Genomic DNA, 17,584 nt, shown 5'->3' on the forward strand with positions numbered 1-17,584 from the left:
AAAACAGTTATATGTCGAAATCCGAAGCCATGGTTTACTGAGAGTATAAAACACTCAAAGAGTATTCTGCGCAAATCTGAGCGCATGTGGAGAAAACACAAAAATCCAAATGATTTTGAATTCTTGAAAAATGCAAGGAATAAATACAATTATGAACTAAATCTTGAAAAGAAACGCAAACTTAGTCAAAAAGTGCTCGCATTCAAGGGAGATTCCAAGAAACTCTACAACTTCGTGACTGATCTCACAGGCGGAAAGTCCGAAAATCCAATGCCAACCGTCGAAAACGAAAACAGTTTAGCTGATAAATTTGCAGATTTTTTCATGAACAAAATTGAGACAATACGAGACAACCTTAAACATCATAAGAACTATGAACCATTGCCAAAAGATGTACCGAAATTCGAGGAATTTGGAACATTAAGTGAAAATGATGTGAAAAAAATAATTAATTCCATGCAAACAAAATCATGCGAAATTGACGTTTTGCCAACGAAAGTGTTGAAGTCATTTGTGACTGAACTGCTTCCCATCATTACCACACTAGTGAATCTTTCGTTGTCGCAAGGTGACTTTCCACCAAATTGGAAACAGGCAATAGTTAGACCATTGTTGAAAAAACTTGGACTCTAACTCATTTTTTCTAACTACAGACCAGTGAGCAACCTACCATTTCTGTCAAAATTAATTGAAAAGGCAGCATTGTTCTATCTTAACAAACATGCAAATGAACACAATCTCCTTCCCAAGAACCAATCAGCGTACCGACAGCATCATTCGTGTGAATCAGCATTACTTCGTCTTGTAAATGACATTCTTGCTGCCATGGAAAATCAAGAAGTAACTGCGTTGATAGCACTGGACTTAAGTGCAGCGTTCGATACCGTCGATCACGACATCCTTCTCGACGTTCTCAATCGTCAGTATGGTATCTGTGGAGTTGCACTCGATTGGTTGGACTCGTACCTGCGACCCAGGAGTTGTCGCGTAAGTGTGAACAATATAATGTCGTCAGCGCGTGATCTTACGTGCAGTGTCCCCCAAGGAAGCTGTTTAGTGCCGTGGCTCTACCTCGTGTATGCAGGGACCATATTTGACATTGTTACCCCTACCATCTCCGTGTACGGCTTCTCCGACGATCATACTGCCAGCAAATGTTTCAAACCTACACCCGCTCTCGAGGCCGAATCCATTGCGGAACTAGAAGAGTTCGCAACACAAGCAAATGATTGGATGAACAGTAATAAATTAAAATGAATTCTTCAAAAACTGAACACATAATTTTCGGAAGTGCTCCTCAGTTGCGTAAACTGTCTAAAGATGAAATTAACATCTGTGGTGATAAGATCAAACGACAAAATACGATCAGATATTTAGGGGCATATTTGGACGAAAATCTGACTTTCAAACATCACATCAAGATAAAGTGTCGAACAGCTATGTTGAACTTTTTTCGCATAAAAAATATTCGCAAATTCCTCACACAAGATGCAACAGAAACTCTTGTACTCTCACTTGTTATTTCTCACTTAGACTATTGCAACGTGATTCTGTATGGTATTTCAAACTGTGATATTGCAAAACTACAGCGAATTCAAAACATGTGTGCCAAACTAGTATTGAATCGTAGGAAAAGTGACAGTTCTAAGCAGGCGCTATACGATCTACACTGGCTGCCCATCAAGGCCAGAATACAATTCAAGATTCTTGTATATATGTACAACTGTCACGTCGGAAATGCACCAACTTATTTGACCGACCAGCTTACACCTAAAGGTCAAAAACGTTCTCTGAGATCATCATCATTTTCAGTTGACAGTTATGAAGTGCCTTTTAATAAGTGTAAAACTTTCAGTGACAGAAGTTTCAGTACAATCGGCCCGAAACTCTGGAATGATCTTCCATTAAATATCAGACAATGCTCATCAGTTGATAGTTTCAAGAAACACTTGAAGACTCACTTCTTCAGAGACTATTTTAATCTTTTTTAGTCAAAGTCAGTAAAGTGTAGAAACTAAGAGACAATATTTTTCTGCGCATTAACTCTGTGATGAATATCTGATTTTACAATGTATTTATTATCCAAGTAACATTTGCATGTCTTTTACCATGTCCTTTAATAATATAGCCATATTTTTAATTATTTTAAATAACATTACTTTCTTTTATTTGTGATACCATGTTTTAGATTTTAGATTCAGAATTAGTTGTTTTATTATTCTTAAACTACATTTATTTATTACTTTTAATGTTCTGATGTGATATTGTACAACGCCATTGAATATGTATTATATGTAGAAATAGGCGTTTAAGCAAATAAAACAGTTTCAGTTTCAGTTTATCAAAATAAAATTAAATCATCAATACAAGAAATAGTGTCATTTAATGACCAAGCCAATCCAAACGTATTATGGGAATAATTAAGGGCAGAATTAGAGATGAAACTATCAAATACGCTAGCATTAAAAAGAAAAATGATCTTAGAAATGAGCATGAAATTAATTCTAAAATTAGGGATCTGGAAAAAGAAATTGAGTTAAATACAAGTAATAATATTATAATAGAAAATCTTAAATCTGAAAAAGCAAAACTTAATGATCTTATTGACAAAAGAATTAAAGGTATCCTGCTAAGAAGCAAAGCTGAATGGGTGGAAGGGTCAGAGAAAAACACAAAATATTTTGCAAACCTTGAAAAGAAAAATGCTGAACAAAAGATACTTAGCCAACTAAAATATAAAAGTAATAACATTGAAACGAATCAAAACAAAATTTTGACTAAGATTAAAGATTTTTATGAACGTTTATATAAAAAAGACTTACAAATAGAAGATTGCGAAGATTCTATCTTTTTCGCAAATGAAATAAAAACTTTAGAACAAAATAATGAATATGAAGAAAATGGTCATCTTACAGAATACGAATGCGGAATGGCTCTTAAAGACATGAAAAATAACAAGAGTCCTGGAAGTGACGGTATAACTGCTGATTTTTACAAAATATTTTGGAATGATCTAAAACAATATCTTATTAGTTTTCTAAACTACTCTTATGATAACGGAAATCTTACGGAACTTCAAAAACAAAGTATTATTACTCTTCTTCCAAAGAAAGACAAAGACACGTTATCAATAAATAATTGGCGTCCGATCTCTTTACTTAATGTAGATTACAAAATTGCGACAAAAGCAATTGCAAATAAAATAAAAACCAAACTTCCAAATATTATCAGTCCAGAGCAAACAGGCTTTATCAAAGGTAGATATATTGGGGAACATGTTAGAATTTTACAAGACACAATCGAATATATTAATAATTTAAATGAAAAAGGGTTAATATTTTTTTCTGATTTTAATAAAGCTTTTGATAGTCTTGATCATAACTTTATGAAAAAATGCTTATTGAAATTTAAATTTCCTCAACATATTATAAATTGGGTTGGCCTTTTTTATAAAGATGCTAAATCGTGTATACATAATAATGGTCATCTATCCAGTTTCTTTAAAAAAGAAAAAGGCGTGCGACAAGGGTGCCCTTTATCCCCTTACCTATTTATTATTTGTATAGAATTACTCTCAAATGAAGTTAACAAAAATGAAGATATTAAAAGCATTAAGATAGGAAACATTGAACTTAAACAAACACTTTTTGCCGATGGTGCATGTTTTATAACTGATGGAGAAAAAAGATCGTTTCTTACATTTATTTCAACACTAAAAAAGTTTTCAAATATATCAGGCCTTAAATTGAATAAAGATAAATGTATTGTTTTAAAACTAGAAAGTTTAAGAAATACTCATATCAATTTCTGCAATGACAATGATTTTAAATGGACATCTGAAAAAGCTAGCACGCTCGGTATAACTTTCACTAATAACATAGACGAAATGCTTAATACTAATTTAACACCTAATCTGAAAGAGTTCGATCAATGTTTGCATAAATGGAAACGATGGAAACTAAGTCTTTTTGGAAAAATAACCGTTCTTAAAACTTTTGCAATGCCCAAACTTATTTATCCTCTCACAGTTTTACATAACCCAGACCAAGAAATCATAAATAAAATAAAAAAGCTCATGTTTAACTTTCTATGGGACAACAAACCAGACAAAATATCAAGAGATAAGATTATTCAAGATTACCAACATGGGGGGCTTAAAATAATGGACATTGAAAGTTTTATATATTCCTTAAAATGCTCCTGGGTTAAACGCATTAAATTGCAGCAACATTCAAAATTGGTCAAAGTATATGAAAATATGTTAAATACATATGGAAAACAATTCATATTTAAATGTAATCTTAACATAAAAGATATTGAAAATTTAGATATTAGATCTACATTTTTAAAAGACGTACTCAGTGCTTGGTCGTATGCAAACTTTAATTAAGAAATTATTGATGTTGGTAAAGAAATTATATGGAACAACACGAATATAAAACTAAGTAACAAACCATTTGTTTTCTGTGAATGGATGGAAAAAGGTGTAATCTTTATCAAACATATATACGATTATAGGAAAAAATAATTTTATAGCTTTAACGAAATCCAAAACCTTTATGGTATAGCCCAATCAAATTTTTTAAACTATCATCAACTCATAAAATGCATAAAATTACTCTTATAAAATTTTGAGTTTGAAAAACCAAGGCTTTTTTATTTTGCGAACAAAAATTTTGTCCGCCTACTGCATATAAAGAAAGACAAAAACATTGCAAAAATGAAATATATATCCTTAATTACATACAGCTGTTGCCAATTTAGTACCATCATTGTAATTCTAAAGACATTCATTTGATCCATTTGTTTCATATATTAGTTTTCAATATTTAGAAAGTCCAAAAATGTGTCATATAACGAAATAAAATTTATTGACATTCAATCATAAATTACTTTTATATTTGCTAATTTATTATATTGTTTTTAAATATTAAAGTATAAATCCAATTACACATCATTTTTATAAACTTCATCAATGCCCAAAATAATCACCAATTAGTCTACACCAGAGACATAGGTATCTATATCTCTGTCTACACTATATATATATCGTCCGCTTTTTTCTTCTTTGTCTATATTGTCAGCGTTTTCCCTATATGTTTATATTGTCCGCTTAAGGCGTCCGCGTTTTAGACAGGCCCGGCGAATCGTTTTGTTATTGCAGGAAGAATATGACAAAAAATACTAAAATAAAACAACAAAAATCACGCACACCTTATCTTTTATAATGTTTACAAATATGACCTTTAAATATGCAGTTTTTAATTTAAAAAATACAGCTACTTTCAGAGCACTATCATACATGTACGTGAATAAAAAATATTTTTTTATGAACGTCTGGGAAATAAACAAAGTGGTGAAAACACACACATCCGCTCGCACGCACGCGCATAAGCAAGTAAAATGAAAGCATTCTTTGTATTAAGATCCTTGATATTTGCAAAATGACAAGAATTGTACAAAAATTATGACTTCAATCAAGTGCGGATGAACGGGGATAGTTGTGTCTATTAATTTTTTATATTTTCAGAAAAGTTAACATGACATTTCACGCAAAATACTGATATCATTCATCCGACGAAAAAAAAACATGTGTTACTTCAATTTGCTTATAAAATTCATTAGTTTTATGATAACGTTTTGAAACATTTGTTTCATTATAAAGTTTCTACGTTCTTTTTTCGTTTTTTTTTTTTGGTATTAATTCTCCATGTTAAACGATGCTTCTCATCATTACACGTTGGATTAAGATTAGGATAGAGGATAACCTGCATCAGTGAATGTAAGTACTTTTTGCTCTTATTTAAACGGTTACATGGAACTATTTTGTAACGAGTATGAACAGTGTACTTACTTTGTGCATGCAAGAGGAAACGCGGACATAGCATTGCGATTATTAAGACTTAAGCTTCAATATAATCACATCACATATCGACACCTTTATAGTCAAATTATGTTAGAATTTCAAAATATTGTTCATATTTTCATTATATTAATAAGCAAATTTAGGATAGAAAGTTTCAAGATGGTATAATCTTAAACAAATGTATCCAACGCTACAAGCAGCATTGATCTGTCATTTTTGACAATTTAAGATATATAAAATGGGATATATCTAAAGAATTGAAAACACAGTTTCAAGACAATACTTCTATTACATTGTATTAACTTAAACCTTAGTTTAAAGAAAATTAAATGATTTTGCAAAACATTGTCGAATGTACAAAATAAAGTATTGTAAAATTCATGAAATTTCAAAAAATTGCCAAAGATGTATTTAGAAAAAAAAAAACGCTACAATAATACAAACATTTTGGATGGAGTACTAAAATTGTTATAAAATATTGAATATAAATGCAACACAGATTGGCAATAGCTTGTAAAATTTTCATTTTCTATTAAAACATGAACATTGATTTAATTAGAACAAAATTTGTCAAGATTTGATATTGCAGACTAGAGCATTTACTATATAAAGAAACTACATGTTCAAACTAATGTGGTACATGTAACTTGTCAAAAACAAGCAATTCTCCATCTTATTCTTTAAGCAAAGGGATAAAATTTTAATGATAAAAATAGTGTAACTTTATATCTTTTAAATATACATTGTATTTTGCCTAAGACTTTGCACCGATGTTATAGAGAAATATTCTTATCTCAAACTTAGATCTCAGGTATTTGATTTGTCAGAATCACTACAGATTGTGCACTAACCAATGAAAAGTTTTTGATTTGAGACAAATCTCATAAATGGTTTATAACCTGGTGGGTTGGACCGTGAATACTTTTTAATGTCTTATACATTATTGTATATATTTTTTTTTTCAATTTATTTTAATCGACCTACTAAAGGCGTCTCCTTTAATCTGTGAACCAACGATTGTTATATGACAATATTGGATTGTAATTATGGATAATCTTATCATTTTTTAGCTTTCAAATAACATTTGGTTATTGCTGAGTGTCAAAAGATGTTCAAAGGATTTATTTTATTAACGGTAAGTATTTCATGTAATTAGATTTAGCCTCTAAAGGCACATTATGCCTCAGAAATAAATATTTTTTTTCATTCTTTAAAATAGTTAAACATGAATTTCATAATGTTAAAATTATGGTTTTAGATAATTGTTGATGAATATATCCTTAAGAAAGTAGCGCTTTATGTGATTAAAGTAACGAAATGTAAACATAGTAGTTTGACTTCCATTTAAAGTATTAAATCAATTAAGTTTTACCTATTGCTGAATGTAACAGATGCACAAGATGTTTCAGGTATTTGACCATTGAGTAACTTTTTGAAAGGTGTAGTAGCGCACAAAAAGCTTTTCAGAAATGAAAACAAAAGTACTTCTGGGGCATAATGAGGTCAAGTTCTGTTACTGCTTACCAACATTATGCATGATCACCTCTGGTGAGCAAAACCCTTTGAGAGTAAAATATTTCGGTTGTTGCGTAGAGGGGTTGCTCTTAAGAGGTTATTAGCAGTGGAAACCTTTAATTTGGGGAAACAATAGTGTTGTTGTAGAGGGAATTACTCCTCTGATAGCCGCTCTGCAAGGGTCATACTAAATGTATCAATCATGTAGATTTAATGATTTAAAGTAACATACCTTTAAAGTACTTAAAACATTCATTTATGAGAGAACAGTCAATATGTAATTTTGATATACAGATACCCATAAAAAAATTGACACCTATTTTGCAAGATTATATTCTCAAACGTAAATAGCTTGATCAGATATTACTCACAAAAATTAAAAAGGAAAATAATAAACGAAAAAAAGAAGAAAAAAAAGAAATTAAATAAAAAAAACTCTAAAATGACTTTGTACACTTACCTGACGCAGTTTATTGTTTTGTTCCTTGTAGACTATTTTACCATTAGCATATGGTATATGGTGGGCTAAAGGAACACCGTATTATGGAAATTGTGATTCGCATGCCGAGGTAAATTCAATACTTTGCATCTAGAACGCAGGTTTCAAGAGATCAATATAGTTTGATAACATTCAATGTTACTTTAATTTGCTTCGAGAGCACACACAATGAAGTGACAGACCTTAACAGGGCTGGGAATCAAAATGCGTCGTATCCTACAAAAGGTAAACAAACGCCGCCATCTTGGAACGAAAAACGTATAAAAATTCTGCCCCGCTTCGAGTTGCAAGTTCGCTATAACTTTTGTTTTACTAAATAGTTGTGCAAGCAACATATACCGAACGAAGCGGAAAATAGTGAAGCGTGTTAATACATATATCTGGTTTTCAGTCATTTCCAACAAAAAGAGTTATTAACAAAAACATACATTTTTCGTTCTAAGATGGCGGTTTTTGTTTACATTTTGTAGGATACGACGCAGTTTTGATTCCCAGCCCTGCTTAAGTGCTGTTAATAAATTAGATTATTCAACTATTTTTAGATATATGTCGTTTCTTTACTTTTGTACTTAGATTGTGTTGAAAACATGATAACAAAATTCTAACGTGTCAATGTATTTCAATTTGGAAACAATTTAGATTTATGAATCTTGTTATTTAAACAGTGCCCTAATGAAACTGCCTGTTTGAGTCCAGGCTTTGGCAGCGCTGATGAGTCGGCACAGAAGAAATGTTACCGATGTGTGTAAAATACGTTTATTTATTACATTATCAATAGTTTAGTTTATACAAATTTATTTTAGTTCGATTGTGTTGGAAGCTATAGGCATATTGAAACACTCTCAAATTCGTTTTTGGAACTAACCAGTTACTAAGCAATGAATGTAAAGTTTCTTGCCGAAGAAAGAAACGGCTTGCCCTTGACAGGGTTTGAACCCACGTGGTCAGTCAATCTTAGATTACTTGTGCAATCCTTAGATTACAAGTCCGACGCGTTAACCACTTTGCCACGCCGCCACTAGATAAGTTTAATCATTTAAAAGAACATTGCAGGCAAATATGAGAACAAGAGAACCGCATGAGAGAACACATGGTTCCATTTCATTGTTGTAATAATTCCTGAATTTTGATTACACTTGATTCGTCTACAAATGAATCTTTATAAGTTTAGTCAATATTTTTTGTGATTAAAGTTACATTTACCCTTAACTACCATTGACATCGTACTCAAATAAATGTTGTATTTGTACATTTTTATTTTGAACCTATTCAAAGACATTCAAATCTTTGATATTTAAGGCTTATGCATGGAACAGGAACAGTGTTACTTCAAAAGTAGAAGGTTTACTGCCTGTAATTGTACAAATTCCGGGTTTACAGGATGTCACTGCCAAAGAAGTAAGTATCAAATATCAGTTTGACGTTGGTTATTATCTTATTATCTAATGCACCTCAGAAGGTAACAAACAGTCTATATTAATCGATATAAATCCAAATTAAACAAAAGTTTGAAAGCATCAGCTTGTGTTAATAACTCTCTTTCTTCATTATAACATTCAGGTTAAGCAGTCTTTTATTATTATTATTGTTATTAAAAACACACTTTTATCGCACAATACTTGCCCTTAACAGACATTGACGACTGTCAGCCAAATCCATGCCAAAATGATGGCACGTGTACAGATGGCATCAACAACTACACATGCACGTGTCCAGAAGGATACTATGGTCGTAATTGTGAAAGTGTGTTAGTGGAAACATGCGAAGGCGATTGGCAGTTGTTTCAAAGTAGCTGCTATTGGCGCAGTTCAAGTACTCTTACTTGGACAGCTGCTGAGGTAAGAGTTATATTGGACCTCATTTTTATTGATATATAATCTTTACATCACTTACATTGTATCAAGCAGTTTATGTGATTATAGGATTATGAGTACCTTGCGAATGTTCAAAACTGGTATTGAGATAGTTACAATAAGCCATAACAACACGTTGTTGGTGTTGCTATTTGAGGGTTTTTGTTTATATAGGAGGGGAAAACACACACACACGGAATAACGCACAAAACAAAGATCGGAAAAAGTTTTTAGGAGCCGAAACATGGAACCCGGGAAGGAAAGTACAAGCACCCTCCACCCCCCACCCCTAGCAAACCCACTTAAGCCCGGGGTGAAAATGACGCTTTTTAAAAACCTGAGAAGACTTTTAAAATTTCCCGGAAAACTTGCCCTGTAAAAAATCTTGTTTCCCCCATGCAAACATTTTGGGGAACAAAAAAGTAATAAAAATTTTCCGCTGCGGATTCGAACAAAAAACGGGGAAAAAATTTTCCCTTTAAAGAAAAATTTGCCTCAAAAATCTAAAAATTTTTTTTTTCATTTTTTTTTTCCTATTATAGTCACTTACATATGAAAGGACTAGAAATTTTCTTTTTTTTTGCTCTGGGTTTGGGATTTTTGGGGAACATTTTATTAAAGCGACCCAAAGCCAAAATACTTTCTTTTTTTGAAAAGTTTTTCTACCTGCATACATGTATGACACATAAATGCATACCTTATGACACATAGCTGCATACTTTTATAACACATAAATGAAAACTTTTATGACACATGAATGCATACATTAATGGCACATGATTGCATACCCTAATGACACGCGACTCTATACCTTTATGGCACATGACTGCATACCTTTATTACACATGATTGCATACCTTTATGACACATGATTGCATACCCTTTTGACACATGATTGCATACCCTTTTGACACATGATTGCATACCCTTTTGACACATGATTGCATACCCTTTTGACACATGAAGGCATACCTTTATGGCACATGACTGCATATCTTTATGACACATGATTGCATACCTTAATGACACATGATTGCATACCTTCATGGCACGTGATTGCATACCTTTATGACACATGTCTGCAAAACCAAGGCACATGTTTAATACCTTTTTGACTATACTGATAACCCTTTTTGAAAAACATGACCGATAAACCCTTTTTTTACACATAACTTTGTTTTAAACATCATATGCCGAAAAATTTTAAATTTTTTATTTTTGAAAAAAAATTAAAAAAAACCCAAATTTTTTAGAATATTTAAAATTCCCTTGTTTTTTTGGGTTTAAAAAGCATTTTTTGTAAAGAATTTTCCAATAGATAAAAAGGGATATTTTCTTTAGCCGTTTTTTGGGGATTTTTTTTTCAATTTTAAATTTAAAAGGTTTTAAAAATTTTTATTATAAAATTGCCTTTTTACATAATTTTAATTTTTTTAAAAAAATTCCTTTTTTGGGTTTTTTTTTAAAAACCCGGGTTTGGGAAAAAAATTAAAATACCATGTTATAACTTGAAATTAAGTGACCATCCCCGCCTTAATTCAACATACGAGGATCTTTTTATAATATTGAAGGGTGAAAAAATTTTGTGTTGTTTAATGGGAAAGGACATCTTTGTTGGAGATAAAAGTCAATCAGAAAGGACGACTTCGGTGACGAAAAACCCTTGCGCCGCCCAGGGCCATGGTTTAAGGTAATAATTTTTCATTTGCAAATCATTTTCAATGCCCGTTTTGTCCCTCTGCAAATAATTTTGGTAAGAGAGTATCGGTTTGTAAATAAAGGAAGATACATAAGATAAAAATCTTGGGGGTTTTTAATGAAAAAAATTTATCAATGTTCTGTGGTTATTGTTATTTGTTCTTTTTCAATGAATCTTCCCCAAGAATCTGAGGGCCCCATTTAAAAAAAATAAATATTAAAAAAATTTAAATAAGGTCCCGTTATGGCCTCTTTTAATTTATGGGAACTTTATGTTTTTTTTTTTTTCTTGAACAGGCCCCCCTTCATTGGATTTAATGATTATTGATTAAACCCGAGCCCCGGGGGCATGTTTTGGGGGTTTCCCTCCGGGGAAATTCCCCCAGGAAAAATTTTTAAAAAACCCGGGAAAAGGGGGGAGCCAAAAAACGCCGGTTGGGGAAAGAAAAATTTTGGGAAATACTCGCACAGGGAAAATGGGAAAAAATTGCCTTTTTTCCGATGTTTAAATTTTTACGTCTTGGGAACGTTTACCCCTATGTTTTTTCTAAAATTTAAATTTAAACAATTTGGTTTTGGTTTAAAATTTTTTTTTTTTTGTGTAATTTTCGGTTTTTTAAATTTTTTTTATTTTTTGGCCCCGTTTTTTTTTTTCTAATTACGAGAAAATTAAATCCCCTAAACCCCCATTTTTTTGGGAAAATTTTTCCCAAAAAATGGGCTTGTTTTTTTTTTAAAAAAGTTGTTTTAACCCCAATGGAAACGAAAAGGGCCTTTTTACCCAAAGGAAAAAAGGGAAACTAAAAAAAAACGAAAATGTTAAATTTTCCCCAAACCAGGGCCCAAACCCCAACTTTCCAAAAAAAAGAAAAAATCCCCAACTTTTAACCACCCCAGAGCCCTTTTTTAAAAATTTTTAAAAAATCACAAAAATGCCCAAAAGAAATAAATTTTTGGGAAAAACAAACCTTTTTTTAATTAATTTTTTTAAAACACGAAAAAGGGTTTTAAAAGATGTTTTTTTTGGCAAATTTTTTTTTTCCCCCAATAAAAAGAAATTTTTGAAAAGGGTTAGCTTAGTTTTAAACAAATTTAATAGGGCCATACAATAAATAATAAAATAATAAAGTAAGTAAATAGTAAAAAATTTGTAAAAATTTGGATTATTTTTGTCTTAAAAATTTGAAAAACCAGGAAATTTGGTCTACAATTAAAAAACCCAAATGGATCTTTGTCTACCAATTTTAAACGGGCACAGTTTTTTTTTTTTTTGGTTAGATTCGCGGGGTTTTTTTTGCAACAGCATTTTTTAAAGATTTATTCTTTTTAAATCCCAACCAAAACCCCAAAAAAAACATAAAAAAACCTTAAATTTTTTTTTGAATTTTGTTTGGCGCTTTTCTTACACAAAAGAAAGTGAACCATCAATCTCTCCTAATAACATTTGGGAAATAATTTAGTAAGGGAGGGATAATCGGTGTTTCCTAATAAATCGTACAGGTTTGGTTTTTCCCAACCCCTCCCTCCCTCAAAAAAACCCCTAAAGTGTCCTTTTTTTTTTTCCTTTCCAAAACCCTAAAAAGAGTTTTTTGGCCAAAAAGAAATTAATTTTTTCTGCGGGGCATTTTAAAAATTTTGAAATAAACATTGTCGTAGGACCTTTCGGGGGTTTTGGGGCTTTTCATGGACACTGTCCCCACCTGCCCACAAAAATTTGGGGCGAAAAAATTTTTTTTAAATTTTCCCAAAGCCCCCGCCCTTTATTGGGCCCCGGAAAATTTCTCTAAAAACGTTTTTTTGCCCCCAACGTTGCATTGGGCCCAGGTTTCAAAAGTTTTTTGGGGGCTTCCATGAACCCCAAACCCCTTTTTTTTGTCATATATAAAGGTTTTTTTAAAATTTCTACCCAGGGGGTTGAAAAACCCCTTTTTTGAATTTTCCCCCCCGTTAAAAAATGAAAACCCTCAGCCAAAGGGGGAAACCAAAATATAAAATTTAACCCCCCTTTTCCCCAAAAATTTCGGGGGAATGGGTTTTTTTTGGTTTCGGGAAAAAAATCATTATCCACGGGGGAAAATGAAAAATTTCCCCCTTAATTAATTAAACATTCCCAAAATTGAACCAATTTTTTTCCCAAAGGAAAAAATGAATTGGGTTATTCATGCATAATTATAATATCCCCTTTTTGGTTAATTTGAAAAAGCAAAAAATACCCGAAAAAAATTTGAATCCCCCTAAAAAAAGGCCCAAAAAGGGGAAAAATTTTCCCAAAAAGGTTTCCAAAACCTTCCCCTTTTGAAAATTTCGCCCCATTCATGGCGGGAAAGGGGGGAAACCAAATTTTTAAACCCCCCTGGCCAAAAACTTAAAAAAAAGAGAAAAAATCATCCCTTTCAAATCGCCAAAAAACCCACAAAAAAGTTTTAAGAATTTTGGGTTTTTAAATTTACCCCTTTTTTCATGGGGTTAAAAACCCAATTTTAAATCAAAAAATGAAAATTTAAAATTTTGAAATTTTTTGGGAAAAAATCGCAGAAAGTTTTTTTTTGGGGGGTTTAAACATGGAACCTTTTTAATGTTTTCCGTTTAAAACTAAAACAAAGCCATAAAAAAACCAAACAAAAATTTTTTTTTTTTTTGGTTATAACCTAATTGGGGGGAAAAAAGAAAAATTTTGATAAAGGAAAAACCTTAATTTCCCTAAAGGATTTTTAAAAAAAACGTTTTTTAAAAAAAAATTTTCAAAAGTACAAATTTTTTTTAAAGTAAATCCGAAAAAGACCAAAAAAATAAAAGGAAAAAACCCGAATGAAAAACTGAGGGTTGGGAATTTCCCTCAAAAACTTATCAAAAACAAAAAAGTTTTTTTAAAAAAACAAAAAGGAAAATGAAAAAGGAAAGTTTCTTTTCTTTTTATGAAATTTGTATGTATCAACAACTGGAAAAAGAAAAAAACACTGGGACAAAAACGATCGAAACATTTTCAAAACATGATAGTATTTCACAGACATATATAAATCCATGGCAATCTTAATAAGACATTTCAGAAAAATGTGTGTCTGATTTTATGTTGAAAGGGCCATTTATTTAGCTTATCTAAATGTGACATGTAAGAAACTTGACTAGGTGTAGACGCCGCCTTAGGCCGCGTCTACACCTATTCAAGTTTCTTACATGTCACATTTAGATAAGCTAAATAAATGGCCCTTTCAATATTTAATCTGGCACAATTTTTACTGAAATGTATAATTAAGATTGCCCACGATTTATACCTTTGTCTTTGCAATACTATCATGTTTCTGTAAATATGTGAATAAAAAAGCGGGAAAATGATGCAATTAGCTAAAAACAATGGAGTTAATGAAATTGAAATGTGTACATTCTTTTAAAATGATGCAAAATGTGAGAAAAAAAAATTTTGAGCTGATAATTTGATGCAAATTTTTTATTTGATGAAAGATATTCACTAAATGAACAAGATCATTTTAAATCCATTTTGACTACTTGAAAAACTGATTTTTTGTTTTGCTCTTCTGTGTATCAGTGTATTGATCTGTTCCTCTGACAAGATATTGTATACATTTTCTAAAATGTACAGATCATTTACACTTAATCAGTAACAAAAAAGTCAGAAAATAATAAAAAAAAACAACACTATTACACCTTCGGGGCACATGTTTTGTGTCAAACCGGTGTAATCAGTGTCTTGACAGCCACACACTTGTAGAAAAATAGAACGTGTTCAAACTTTCTTGCAAGGAATTGTCTTGTTGGATGTCACATAATTTCTCTTTAAAACTCATTCAAGTAGGGTATCTACATTATCAAATACAAGAGTATAGGATACTTGCATTCAAGACTTTGATAGGTGTTGACGGGCCCTTAGCAAAAACAAAGATATAAATTCTGGGAAATCTAAAAAAAGACATTTCAGTAAAAAAAATGTTGAAAGGGCCTTTTATTTAGCTAATATAACTGTGACATTTAAGAAACTTGACTAGGTGTAGATGCGGCCCAGAAGTAGTTGTCCGTACAGGCAGTAAAACTATTGTAGTATATAGTCACATATTAAGAGTGGGACTTCAAAAAAATGTCAAGCTCTCATTAAGGGGTCTAGAGGGGATGGTGGGATGTAGATCGCCCCAGTTTATAAGATAACGTTTTAAAGGCCCATTATGCTATATTTGTATTTCTTAAAAAACCTTTTTAATTTTGGTGTACTTTTATAGTATCCAAAAAATTACTCATTGTCCAATTACCTTAACTATCTTTTTTATCTGTTGCTTTTTGGCAATGAGTACAGTAATAGAGAATTAGTACTTTATATGGAAGTACAATACTACTTTGTTTATATTTTGCTACTCATTTTTGCCCATTCTAAAAAGTATGTAAGATTTCCCACTGAAAAAGTACTGGCGAACGGTTGTAACGGAGCTAACAAAACAACTTAAAGTTTGTTTATAAGCTTAATAATGTATTTGAAACAATCGCTATTTATAGTCGATCAAGAAACATGATATTTCACCAGAACAATGCAAAAGAGTAGATTCATAGTTCCTTGGAAAAAAAATGTTAACTGCATTTTATTTAAATGCATCATATTAAAAGAATATCAAGGTATTAAATAGACGCGAAACATGTACCCTGATTTAAAGTAGAATAAATAGGGATTTTGAATTATCTTGATCAGTTTAGTTGAAGAACAGAATATGGCCCACCAAAAGTTATCCAAGTAAATGACTGACAGAATATTGAAATTTTTCGCAGCATCTTTAATTTTTAGGAATTACATTTCACAATTTATGTATTTAGAGTACTTTGTTTTATGGATACCAATTTTCAGATATTTTAAATTTTGTAAAATTAGTTGAAACTTTTATCACTTTAAGCATCCAACAAAGTGTTCGGCCGTCATCTCGAAACTCAGTATGTTCGCAGAACACAAATAGGTCGGTATTTTAAGCGAAACTCAGTGGGCACCTTCAGGAAACTCTGGAAACCCAAAAGGGCGTTGATATGAGCAATTTACGCACTTTGGGGTTAACTTCTCGATTTTGACCCCAAAAAGTTCGTTGGGCCCCAAAGTGCGGTTTGCGAAATTTAACGCACTTTGGGGTCGGGCCCCAATGTGCGTTGGACCCCAAAGTGCGTTGTTACAAAGCGTAATAAACGTTGCTCTAATTCCAGAGCGTCTTAACTCAAATTTTGGAAAAAATGAGTTTCTGGTATCAAAATGTTCGTAATTGTTAGCTATATCTAATGTTAAGAACAATATCACTGTAGCGATATATTGAACGGATCACAATGCTGTATGTCAAAAAGTGCAATAAAAATAACGTTCATAATATCGTATCTAGAGGAGAAAGGCTACAATGAACAGTTTGTTTTGCAAAATGTGTGAACATATTTGTCAGCCTATGATTTGGATGAAAGTTACGTGTATTTTAACCATATTATACTAACCTCATACAAACCAGTAATTGTGAAGGTCAATTATAAAGAAAGAAAAAAAAACATCTTGTTTAGGGTTCGAACCCTTCATTGTTAGCCAAATGCGGAAGGGAGCCTCAGTATCTTCATCAAAACTGATAATCATCAAGATGATACAAATATTGCGAAAGGTCATATGCATGAAATCAAAGGTATATTTTTATATGTCGAATAAATACTGCATTAAAAATGTTTGACATATAAAATTTCAGATATTGATAAAATTACACAATATTTTAAAGTAAAAGGTTTAAATTACACATTGCAAAGATTATAAATGTTATTATAAAGATAATGGTAAAAATTTTTATGTTGATAAAACACTTTTCTACACAATTTGCCAAATTAAAAAGCAAAGATTTTCATTTCATCTACTATCTGTCCTCATGATTTTCATTTACATAACTTCAAAAATTGGGGGGTTTAATGTATAAATTATATGTAAAAAATATGGGTTAATATTTCAACAGCACCTGGTCCAGTACGGTTCATTTGTTAAGTACAAGGCGGTCAAAACTGAATTCAGGAAGTGCCCATATCTGTTCCAGAGAGTAAAACACAAGTTAGTATTAGTATTAAAAAAAAAGTTCAACAAGCGGGCCAATAGAACATTAAACAAACTTTTGGTAATTATCTTTTCGTAAATAATTATTTGGAAAAATA

General features: G+C 31.5%; 1 protein-coding gene across 1 annotated transcript; it reads left to right on the top strand.

The window, feature by feature from the left end:
- Window positions 1-5,666: 5,666 nt before the first annotated feature.
- LOC132750393 (neurocan core protein-like) lies at window positions 5,667-9,711 on the top strand (the record flags this gene model as incomplete). Its single annotated transcript, XM_060740358.1, is given in 6 exon segments — window positions 5,667-5,782; window positions 6,937-7,001; window positions 7,873-7,950; window positions 8,546-8,621; window positions 9,180-9,278; window positions 9,513-9,711. Coding segments are annotated over 5 exon segments (479 nt in total), but the record flags the coding sequence as incomplete, so codon positions are not given.
- Window positions 9,712-17,584: the final 7,873 nt, after the last annotated feature.

The sequence above is a fragment of the Ruditapes philippinarum genome, unplaced genomic scaffold (genome assembly GCF_026571515.1).
Source record: "Ruditapes philippinarum isolate M1 unplaced genomic scaffold, ASM2657151v2 ctg920_1_1_1_1, whole genome shotgun sequence".
NCBI lineage: Eukaryota > Metazoa > Mollusca > Bivalvia > Venerida > Veneridae > Ruditapes > Ruditapes philippinarum.